This window comes from Dermacentor silvarum, chromosome 1 (genome assembly GCF_013339745.2).
Source record: "Dermacentor silvarum isolate Dsil-2018 chromosome 1, BIME_Dsil_1.4, whole genome shotgun sequence".
NCBI lineage: Eukaryota > Metazoa > Arthropoda > Arachnida > Ixodida > Ixodidae > Dermacentor > Dermacentor silvarum.
The window spans coordinates 40,128,928-40,141,296 of NC_051154.1; the positions used below are offsets into that span (position 1 = coordinate 40,128,928).

Here is a 12,369-nt window from a genome sequence, read left to right on the forward strand (position 1 = left end):
CCATCTCTTCGCTAAGTTCTCTTACACGCAGTGAGAAAGGCCGCCTCATAGAGGGTCGATTATAGAACAAAGATGCTCCCGATCGGAGTGCACTTTGAGAAAATAGGTGAAGCTGATGTATGTTCTCTGGAGATGGAGTGACCACTCATTTGATTCTACACATAGACTTTCGACGGGGCTTGTTCTGAATGTGCCAGTGGCCAGGCGGACACCTAGATGGTGGACAGGATCTAGCATTTTTAGCGCGCTCAGGGTGGCAGAGTGATATACTACGGCACCATAGTCCAATCGTGACCAAATGAGGCTCTTGTGAAGATTCATTAAACACTTCCTGTCGCTGCCCCAAGATGTGCAAGATAACATTTTCAGTAAGTTCATTGTTTTTAGGCATTTCGCCTTGAGATGTTTTATGTGGTAGATGAAAGTAAGGTTAGAGTCAAGTATGATGCCTAAAAACTTGTGTTCTTTGTTCACAGGTATTTGTTGTCCATACATTTCGATAGTGGGATCTGCAACGAGACCTTTCTTCCTGGTGAAAAGAACACAAGAACTTTTGTGGGGGTTTACTTTGAACCCGTTTTCGTCTGCCCACTTAGACACATTGCTCAACCCCTGCTGTACTTGTCTCTCGCACACTGCGAGGTTACAGGACTTAAAACCTATCTGTATATTGTCCACGTAGATGGAATAAAAAATAGCTGGTGGTAACGAAGCACGAAGCATGTTCATTTTGACGATAAAGAGTGTGCAACTGAGCACGCCTCTCTGGGGTACACCAGTTTCCTGCATAAATGGACGCGACAGTGCATTACCTATTTTAACCCGGAATGTGTGGTTGTGTAGGTAGCTTTCAATAACGTTTAACATATTACCGCGGATGCCAATTGCCAACAGATCGCGCAAGATTCCATAACGCCACATTGTATGGTACGCCTTTTCCATATCGAGAAACACAGATAATAAATATTGTTTATGTATGAAGGCATCACGAATGTTTGCTTCGATGTGCACAAGATAGTCGGTTGTAGACCGTTCTTCTCTGAAGCCGAACTGATATGGATCAATAATTTTGTTTGACTCAAGGAAGTGTAAAAGGTGACGGTTTATCATTTTTTCAAATAGTTTGCAAACGCAACTTGTGAGGGCTATTGGGCGGTAACTTGTTACTAATGTGGAGTCTTTACCTTGTTTCAACATTGCTAATACTGCTTCGCCTTTGCGGCAAAACTGCAGCCTCTTTTCTTTTTATTCTGAGTCCTAGTAAAAGCTCTGCTGCGCATGACTGCTATTGATTCTGTTTTCTAGTGAATCCGGCTTCGCGTCACTTCGGTTACTAAGTTAATTATATATATTTATGACCTCTGCATGCACGTTGCGATGTTTCCATCCCCACATATCATTCACGTGCATTTCACACACCGTTGATAAAAGACTCTGCCGAAGGGGTCACTAAAGTCTGCAGGTCTTTTTCAGTGTCAAAAAAGCACGCAAAGCAATTTGTAGTGAGTTGAACATACAGCAACATATTCATTCTCTAGACATAGGCTATCCATATCATTAGAAATAATCGTTAGTTGGCTGCCTCTTTCTCTTTAAAAATATCATAAACTTTGTCCTGTGTACACATTGAAATATAATGTGTCTGTGCAGGGTGTTCACACTGGAAATTAAAATAACATGTTGAAGTGAAAAATTACGGATGAGGTAGCCGCCATTGCTGCTTCTAATGCGCTGGTTTTCCTATTGTCAGGATGTTCATAAATAAAGCGAAAGTATGAATAAAAGCTGTGCACGTCCGCGTCAACAATGATGCAATTAGCTTTTAGCCACATTAACGTTTTAAGGGAAAAAGTAGAGTCAACTTCCAAGGAGGGAGGAGGCACGCCCCCCCCCCCCCCCTGCCCCGCTGAGTCGGTGCCTAAGTGCGACGGTGAGCGCAACGTCATCAACCAGGAAAGGTGGCACGCAATACTGCTGTGTTGTTGATTGCCACAACAGCCTCGAAAGGTCGAAAGCCGCCCGTGAAGTCCTACAGAATTCTGGGGAGGTGGTACGAGAAGGACAGACGACAAGCGTGGATAACTGCAGTGCGCTGAGTCAAGTAAGTCACGTACTTTCGCATTCGCGTGCAGTATCACAGCCGCTCGATAAAAACGCACTAGTAATATGCATGTATTTAGTGCATGGCCGTTTGTTTAGACATGTCGCGTAGTTGAATCGTACAGTGACATCCACCGTGTTAGCTTAGCTGTAAATGCATACATGTTGCGCAGCCAAGCCCGACGACGCGAGCTCGATTCCCGGCCAGGGCGGCCGCGTTTCGATGGGGGCGAAATGCAAGAATACACTTGTTACCGTGTAATTTTATTTTTGTGCACGTTAAAGAACCCCCGGTGGTCAAAATTGTTTCTGAGACCCTCCATTACAGCGTGCCCCATAATGATATTGAGGTTTTGGCATGTAAAACACCCGAATTTAATTGATTGTACTGTTCCTTCACTCGCGATCAGCTAGGCGAGCTCAAGAGAATTATATCTTTTCTAAACACTGCAACTTAAATTGATAGTTGTGCAGGCAACAAAAGGGTCCGCGCGCTACTTGTCTTTTGCGTGGTGGCAATCCGTATTTAATGCAAGCTGCAGCCATCACGTGCGTCGGTAAGCGGAAGTTCGGAAAGCAGCTGCCCGAGACGTGCGCATTATGCTTGTTGCTTGGCCATGCTTTCTAGGTTCACAATATCCAAACATGCTTTAAAGTAATTGCCCTCTTGCACATTCTTCCTGCTTCACTCTTCCTGCCAAGAATATTCGTTTCGTATATACATAGCCGGCCATCAGTGTGGCGGGGCATTCGCTCGACGAAAAAGTAGATTTGCTTTGATGAGGCACGTATCCCTAATTCTTGCGCTCATGCTATGGTTCCAAGATAATCGCCGGTTACCGTGATCTGGGTTCATTTCACGGAGCAGTTTGTACAAGCGATTTCTCATGAGCAGTGAAAAGTTGCCTTGCTCACTAATGCTATGAGTTGCCATGACTAACATCTGCATTGAATAAGGCATGTTATACATTAAATATTTATACAGAATGATATAAGGCATTATGCGCATATGTAGTACTTACATCGTTAATTAATTTTATTGGCTTATTGGTGCCTAATGCATGTGTTATTTCTGTGCTGACAGTGCGGATGCCACTCCCTGGAAGCCAAAATGAGAGCAGCCGTGTATGCACGCCTAGCGACCAACCGCAATTGTCACCATCTTTGTACATCTCTGCAAGCATGCATGGCCGCTTTGTGACTGCACCATAGAGAAATAAAAGCGACTAAATTATTCAACTCGGTGTACCTCTAACTCGATGTCGTATACAATCTTGTTGGACACCTCTGACACGCACTTGGCTTTCACTGTCACTTCATCGCCCCACAATTTGTTCGACGCCATACACATGTGGAAGCAGATGCTCCCCTTTCTTGAGGTTTCCGCCACGAAAAAAGCTGTCGGCGTCGGCAACCTTCTTGAAACTGCAGTGCAGTCTTTGCATCGCTGTTCAGCAAGCACGCGATCTCACGCCAACGAAAACGGAGCGCCGTGAGCACGAGCAGCAAAGGAAAGCGCGGGCAAAACAATGTAAACAAAGCGGTGTGACCGCGCTGCTTGACATTTCCACATTGGGGATGCTGTCAGTAGGCTCAGTAGCGCCTTCTGGTGATCGTTTTCTCATGATCTACAGTGGGGTGTCGTAGCCACTGAGCCACAATGGAGAATCAAACAAACAAAACAACTGCCTATGAAAATAACAAACTCAAGGTGTGTAAGATCCAAATATAATGATAGAAATAAATTTGGGCATGGACAACTCGACAAAGGAGCATATAATGATACGAAAAACTGGAGGTCCACGTGAGAAAATCATCATTGGCTCATGCCAAAGCATTTTATGCTGCACTACATGAAAGGCTAACATTGTGCAAAATACAACATAGAAAGACAAAGAAGAGCTTTGAACAGTACTGGGCAACTTATCAGCACAGGTGTAACAGAGCAATACTGGCAACTATCTCAAACAACCAAAAGTCATCTGTCAAGAGAAGTTCATATATTTACCTGCTTGTTCGTGTCAATGAAAAGTATGCAATGTGCTGATCCTGCGCTTCGTATCTGAACGTCACAGGTGGGGTCCCTAAAAAAGAGAGGATTGAATCTAGCTCATAAGATGCACTTTGAGTGTCAGACAATCAAAAAACGAGGTTCAATTTACATATCTACGGACAAATGCAAGCTCTAGGAAAACAGTAGCCATTTCACGCAACTTTGCTACATAAACAGGCAGCAGACAGCAAAACTGCACTGTCAAAATTATCAAAATAACGCAACTTACATTTTTTTTATATATTTGCACCCCCCTGAGCATGAACCCTACACCAAAACAACACAGCCACTTTACTCTTACCAATTAAGCGTTTTGTGGTTAGGCCCCTTAGTGACTTCCTGTCATGTATGAAGCCTAACAGATACCCCTGTTATGATCAGTCTAGAATCCGGCGTAGCAAAGCTTCCAGCTTGCTTCGTAATACAGCTAGCCAGATGTTCCTGCGTCATCTACTTTGAGTCTGTAACGATTTGTCTTTTTTTTTTTCTTTGTTTGACATATTAGCAAACAAGCACGAAAGCAACTATCTCTTTGCAAAAACCACAGTCAAACCACAGTCATTGACATATGACTAACACAATGTCATCTTAAGAAAGCTAAGCAGACTTTCATCTGGCAATACTAAATAGCCAGTGCTTTTACAACTTCATTTTTGAGCTTTTGCCTTAAGGTGTGTGTGCTTATATTTTATCCTTTCTCTTGGAATGACGTCAGTTCACAAGTTCATGTGCATGCAGTAAATCACTACGCTGAATCCGTCATGGAATATATTAGATAATTATTTAACATAGTGCCACAGATACACAATTCAATTCAGCAACGCATGAACAGATTAAGTGCCTCATTATCAGCTTAACTCATCATTACGAGGTTTCAAAGAAATATAAATGAAATCTTGAGTAAGTCAGCCAGAACACAGAGCATACCGATTTTTTATTTCCTGTGGCTACTGCTAGTTTTGATGAATATGCATTCAAAATGTAGTGCAAAAGTGCATTAGTGCTACACTTCGCGTATTCCCAGAACTATAAAAATGCGCAGTTCAGGAAAGATTTCATTATATTATCAGCACAGTGCATGTTCCACAAAACTGGCTGAATCATGGTACTTTAAAAAATAAAAACTGCACTTTGTCAAATTAGGTACTTTTATGGCCTCTGCCACCAGTGACGCCTAAGAGCCTGAACTGTTACTCACAAAATCTGTTGATACAAATTGATGAAGCACTAAAACAGAGCCAAAAAGCAGACACACGTGGAATTCTTATGCCCTTCACATTTTCAGCATGAAACAAAAGTAATTTTTGAGATTTGTATCAGCACTCCAGAAAATAAGTAATGCGACATACATGTGACAAATACTTTTTATGCAGCACTTTCCAAGATTTTGAGCATTTGTGAACCAATAACTCTCTCTGCACAGCAGCAAAGCAGCCAGTAAGCATTTGATTGCGGGTGAGGATAAGACCTGTTCAGCTCTTTGAAGGCACAATGTGGAAACCCTGATTGACACACAAGCTTCAGCACCCCCAAAACCTAAACAGGTAAAGTCCAAAAGTTAATGCATACCCGCCAATTGAGCAACGCCCCGATGGAAATGGGAGCTCCGTGCCTGTTGTGCCTTTCTTTTTAATGGCGAAGATCTTCGGGTACCAAACCATCCTGAAGAAGTAAGCACACTACATTTCAGAAAACATAGTATGCTTTACATAGCATGACACTTTCCTGTGTCATACACGACTCGAATACAATTATGCAGGTTATCAGAGCAGTTTACTTGCCACATAAATAAGAGTGAATTCACTCGCTACTGTGGCAGATCTCGTTATATAGCAAAAGCAAGAATGTGAAAGTTGCAAATGTAGCATATGATACCAAAAGTGAAGCTTCAGTAACAAGAAAGGTCAAAACGGACACTATTGACCCTTTTTGCGGCAATCCCATGGGCACTGCCATGTTTGATCACATGGCGACACGTCCATTGCTTGCCTCAACTGCCTCCGTGTTTACAATGGATGTGTATGACGCCGGTGCGGCTTACCAAACCACTGCTTCGGGAGATATCGTAGATGGTGACTGGGTGGACGACGCGAAGCTATGGCTGCAGTTTCAGAGAACATGCAAAAGCGCTTTCGGAGCTGATTAAGCTATGTCCAAACGGCACGAACAGCCTATATGGTGCTTGCTCTAAAGGCGGGGCTAAGTATGTATTTGAAGCGATCCAAACTTTCCGCTCATGAATTGAATCAGGATGATGATGTTTTGGCCTTCGTTCTTTATTTGGCAAATATTCTGAAGCAGCGGTTTGTCACGTTTGTGACTCAGTAAGGGGTTCCTCGGTGCGGTCACTATCTGATCATTTTCTGCCTAATCGCTCCTTGGTGTGCTCAGTTCCGTTAGATTTGTACTTGCTGCACAAAAGGCTTGAAGCGTAGCTGTTCTGCACATTGTAATACCTTGTAGAAAATGTGTATTATCGCTAGTAACTCGCTTACTCTTGTGGACCATCATGAAACATTTAGCTTCGACCATTCATGCGCTATTGGTGCAGTACCATCACTTACTGTGCGTATATAGTGCACATATATTCCAGTGTGCGGCCATTCACTTATTTTTGTCACGTTGGCGAAAGAGTGGGTGCAAGTTTTCGTGCTGGTTGGGGTAGATGTGTGTAGATACTGTGCGCGAAACCAACTATGACAGGAAGCGGCACTACTCCCGTTATCATTGTTTAATGAGCGGTACTCACTCTTGCCGACGTACCAGGGCTGAAGCCCTGTTTTTGAAAGTTAGCAATACAATGCTGGGGGATGAGCAAATTTGTGTATCCTCGAGATAAGCCGTACATCTCGAAGTGTGGGAAACATGTACGGACAGTTGCAGCAGCAGTCCGTGATCTTGGCCCCACATATTTATTACATTCCTTAATATGGCAGTCACTATTTTTGCAGCCAACTACTGTACACGTCTTCAATCCACATGATTAAAACCAGCATGAATGGAACAAAGTGCGTTAACGAAAACTCAGTTGCATTTCCGACAGCTCATCGCACAGAAGCAAGGTAGAAGCGGTAATGGTTTCGTATTCGTGCACGGTCGCTGAGGAGACGTATGGCGCACCGCCGTAAGCGCCATCTCGTTTCTCTAGAACAAACTGCTCCGCTAAAAGGGTCAATAGAAAAAGACGAATCAGACGGATATATTATTCATTTAGAAGTCTATATTGTTTTCTGCATGCCAATAGGGCTACTTTTTTTTTACCTCCACTGGCTACAATTGGGTAGCTAGTGTAAGAAGTCACAGAAAAATGTAGCTCTGCCCACCTACACAAAGCCAATTTGTACGAAAAGTACACTTTCTACACAGCAGTTTCAATGAGTGTAGGTAGCAGACGACAGACAAACAGGCGGGCGTTTCAAATATACAGCGCTATTTTGTGTAGGGGGGAAGAGAGGTAGGGTTCATGACGTATGCATCACGCCATTCTCCGGCCCCGGCATGGGAGAACGCAGGGAAGGAACTTTGCTTGCAGAGGCTAGACGGGGCAAGTGGAGAGATCTCTTGGCAGTGGCGTTCGTCTCTGAAATCATGAGTTCCCGGCACTGAAATATTTCTATCTCCGCTATTCATAAACCAATTTGAAAACTTCTTGTGGTAGAACGCTCATTTATTACTAATCCTCCATTTGTGCTTTTCATAAACGCTTCATAATTTGCAGTGTAATGAGAGATACTGGCTAACGTGAACATACTAGGTTGTGAACATACTTTTATATTAATGGTTACAAAACTTCTTCATTCAAAAGCTATTTGACATTTAATTCATTTCTCACGCTATTAGATTCGCATTCGATTCGGTGTTGCTATTCGCACACCTCTAATTCATTGGTTATGACAAACAACTTACAATAAGTTCGTACAAAACATACGACTGAAAATTCAAGGCCAATTCAAGGATTTCAAAGGATGCCGAAGACCAATATTCAAGGACAGGGAAGCAAACCTTATTCGTACACATCCACTAAAAATAGTGAAATCTCCCTTTTCTTAGCTAGACTTTGTTGCATTTAAGCAGCTGCTGGGTTGTACACATGCTTCAAGCTCTTCAGGTTGCTTTTCTAAGTTGACTTTCCCATTGTAATGATGTTAACGAACTCTGGCCAGTTTTTTTTTTTATTATTATTATTTAAAAAATTAAACGGGGGCGGATTCCTTCAGGACCTCAATAATGTTCCCCCCTTTATCTATCTAATTATCTATTTAAAAAATACTGCGGACAGGAAGTCCAAGCAGGGTGAGCAGATTACACAAGATTATTCGCACAAAAAAACAGGATGAAACAACTTTCTAACATGCTTTTCATACAATTTTTTTGGTCATAAGGTAGACAATTAAGAAAACTTAAACAACTTAGTTATAATACCACTCTAACTAATACACGAAATAACACCATTAATTACGCAAATGGTATACAGGTCAGATGGAAAACGTAAGATGGTTTGTAGCATCAGACTTCAGCCGGATACTCGTAGTGTTGTTGCAACTTGCTTTTCGACAGGCATTTGTTCCTTTGAATGTTCCACCCCAACCCCAGTTTTCAAGGAATTCAACAAGCACATTTATTTTAAAGGTCTGTTATTAAAGGTCATTGAATTTTTTTTTTTTAATTCAAGGGTTTTCAAGGTGTACGAACCCAGTAATATGTCTGCACGAGGCTACTGCTTCATTTTCACCTCTAGTATCCACAAGCCATTATCTTCAAGTTTCTAAGACTCTTGTTTTGTTAATAGCATTAGGTGATGGCCACATTTTAAATAGTACCTTAGCTTAGCTAAGTTGCATTATAATATAGGAGCTCAGGTTGTTGCACTTGTTCTTACTGAGGTCTTATTGCTGCTCCTTCAACAGTCACGTAAATTTCTGTCATGCCAATTTTAACATTGATGCAATAATACTAAGGAGTTGATTAAGCAGCAGACAATAAAAAACTAAACCATTATGTTCATACACTTGTTATGCACTTTCTTCGAGGGCATATGTGGGACATGCCGTTCATACGTTTTGCATGCACTTAGTAAAACAGTTCGTGCACACCAAGAACGTGTGGAATCGCACTTTAAGCCGCCATTCCATACGTACATTGTTTCTTGCCAAACGAACCTTCGTCTCTTTAGACGAAATAGACATGCAACTCTAATTTTTCATAGTGGCTCCTTGTGCAGTTTAAGCGCCGCAGTTGCAGATGTTACATGCGTCTGAATACAGGATGGCGTGCATTAATTTTGCATAGCTCTTTGATGACAAACAAATTCAGTGAGGTGACATTAAAATCAACAGGCACATGACATGATTTCTGAGCTGCATTATCGGTCGATCCCTTCCGGGGATAGCCAACGGACAGGATGCCCTTCGCTTCAACGAAGGGCCGCGATGGATATCACGCAAACGTGACAGCATCCCCGAAAGTGATCAACCAAAAATACGGTACCTGCTTCACAACTTGCAGCGCCTGGGTTCACCTTATGACAAAGGAAATCTGAGCGTGTTCACACAGCTACCTTTCGGGCGAGATTGTTACAACACAGTGTGCACAGTTCGATTTTAATATCCATCAAATGCAACAACAGCACCGAACACCTGGACACTTTTTTACAGCGTCTGCAACGTTTCAGCAAGAAAAAGCAGCAGCACAAAAACGTTACCACACATGAAGGCTACCACATGGGCCGGTATCGCACTAGCGTTGCTTACAACCGCAAATGTAAAGGAAGACATACGGACTCCAAGAATGTGTAGTTTTAACATAAGAGCCTAAATATTCAAAATGAGCTATGTAATCATTGTTTAAGTAAAATAAAACAGTACTTACTCTGGCTTGCGCGTCCGTTGCACGCGCAACGGTTTTCGCGGTCAAGTTTGAATTTCCTGCAGAAAAAGGATGCACAATTTTAATATTCCCGTAGGTTATGTAGCACACTTGGCATACGTGTTATAGACAGCAAGAATGTGCAAATGTTCTTACCGAAAAATTGGCTTTTCAACTTATTCTTCAAGGTTCGCGCTATCTTCGTTCTCCCGCCGTACACGCTCACATGAGAAAAAAAACGAACAATGACGATCCCCGCCGGACGCCTAGCGCATGCGCAATAGAAGCCTTCCGCTCAATAACATAGTTCCTATTGGTTACCGCGGTGCCTGATGCAGCTCAAGTAAATTCGTAGGCACGATTTTGAACGCCGCGTCGCGCACACTTTTGTTCACAAAAAAATGTTTTAGTTACTTTTTTTAGTTAGTCCTTCTCAGTGCAGCCACTCTGCTATTCAATTGTTCGCGCCGTTGAGCGGATGAATTGCGCGCAAAATGCTAGCGTTGGGGTAGTAACGGTGGATTGTAGGGCGCGTATCACCGTGTTTCTCGCTCATCGTGTTTCTTATGTATTTTGTTAGCGCAACTTGTGCCTTCTTGGCCGGCATCCAAAATGAGCCTGCCATTACCGCAGTACCTTAGACCGTTGATAGCACCGTACGTCGATGCAGGCTTCCGTTGTCTGCCTGCAGGCCTTACACCGCGGAGACAAGCAAAATACACGTATTTACATTCAAATGCACCTTCAAAGACACAACTTATGTCTTCAGTAATTTCTTGAAGTACACAAAGCAAAACGCCAACTTATTCCAGCAGAAATTAACAAACGAAAAAAAAAAAAGCTAATGTGCGCTTTAAATTATTTGCGCTTGTTAATTTTATTAGTGACCCCAATTTTTCCATCGAGCGGTCGAACCCCGTCTATCTCCAGCTTCACCTGTTGATGGTGCTCGCTTCATTACTAAGAAAACAGCGTACGTCACTGAAAGCTCGTTCTGTTATTTGCTGTAATTCATCACTTTCCCAAACACCTTCGGGCAGTAAAATATCGTATAAGTGAAACGCCCGGTATTTGGATAAATCAACCGTGCTGGGAAGAACGACGCGGAAGAGCATTTTCAAAAGAGAAGGAAAACAAACGCGTCGACGCGCTAGGGAAACCGGTGTAGATACGTACTAATGCGAACTCCATGTGCGGAATGGAGCCCGCTGGAGTGCTGCCAGTAGTGCGTGGTGGCGCTTTCGAATGGGATGCGGGGTTCGAAAATAAAGTTTGCATTTTTTGACGTGCTTTATTTCACTGGGGAGAGTTTTCTTGCCATCGCACATATTCAGCGTAAAACAAATCAGCAAAAGCAGCCACTCTGCTTACGTCAACTGTTGCTTAATTTATTCTGGACTAAATGCAGCTGCAGCATGACCACTTCACCAAGGTAGTGTCACATGCTCGATGGTATACAGAATATCCTTGCAGCCAAGCTGATGAGAGAAAAAGAAAAGAAAAGGTGAGAGGTACGATCTACGGTGTTCGGCCGTCGTTCCGCTTCCATCACCAGGATAATTTTTATATACTAATTACCTGGCTTATTATACTAGAAAAGGTTAACTTTTTTAACCTTTTATCGATTTACAGAACTCATAAAACGCTACATCTTAAACTACATAAAATAGGCTGTGGAATGAAGTACCACGGCCGCTCGATGAAAACGCGCGGCCGTGGAAGTACATGCCGCATGCGGAGCAGACGGCGTATGCAAAAAAACTTTTTTTTTTTTTTTTTGCTTGCCACTTCCAGAAATTTATGTATGTTGTAGCTGCATTGATTGTTACTACTTTGCTGGAGTGTCGAAAAATTGTGACGATACGTGGTAAAAAGAACACCAATTCAATACGCCGCATATGTTCAGGCATATTTCTCAAAAGTGGTGCAAAGCAAGAGATTGCTGGCGAATGGGTATGCTTTGCGTACTATAGATGGATTCAATTTCGCATTACAACATGCCCCCAGAATTGTTGCTTAAGCAACAATTCAATTACAAGCTTAATTAGTGAATGTTAGTTAATTACGTGCTTGATGAGTGGAATTGTTCGCGCACGTAATGTCCGCGCGCGAGAACACAGCGCATGCGAGAGAGAGAGAGAGAGAGAGAGAGAGAGAGAGAATAAACATTTTTATTAAGAAATTATTTTAAGATATATTGGCGCTGAACCGTGCTCCCTCAAGGGCTGCAGAAGATAGCGCTAACCTTTCCTTTTCCAAACGAACCACTTAGTAGATTATTTTAAGAGTTGTCTTCGAGGTGGTATCCCCTTTCCAGGAAACCATAGTCTTTTGCCGCGTCCACGGCCCTC

At 42.7% G+C, this 12,369-nt stretch overlaps 1 protein-coding gene across 2 annotated transcripts in view; it reads right to left on the reverse strand.

Moving 5' to 3' along the window:
- Window positions 1-10,274, reverse strand: part of LOC119461146 (uncharacterized) — a 31,070-nt gene extending 20,796 nt beyond the window's left edge. For both annotated transcript variants that reach the window (XM_037722359.2, XM_049666839.1), the window contains exons 1-4: window positions 10,175-10,274; window positions 10,022-10,077; window positions 5,723-5,815; window positions 4,109-4,184 (exon numbers count right to left, since the gene is read on the reverse strand). In XM_037722359.2, the coding sequence (XP_037578287.2) occupies window positions 4,109-4,184; window positions 5,723-5,814 (168 nt within the window). In that variant the 5' untranslated portion in view covers window position 5,815; window positions 10,022-10,077; window positions 10,175-10,274. The remainder of the gene's footprint in view (window positions 1-4,108; window positions 4,185-5,722; window positions 5,816-10,021; window positions 10,078-10,174) is intronic.
- Window positions 10,275-12,369: the final 2,095 nt, after the last annotated feature.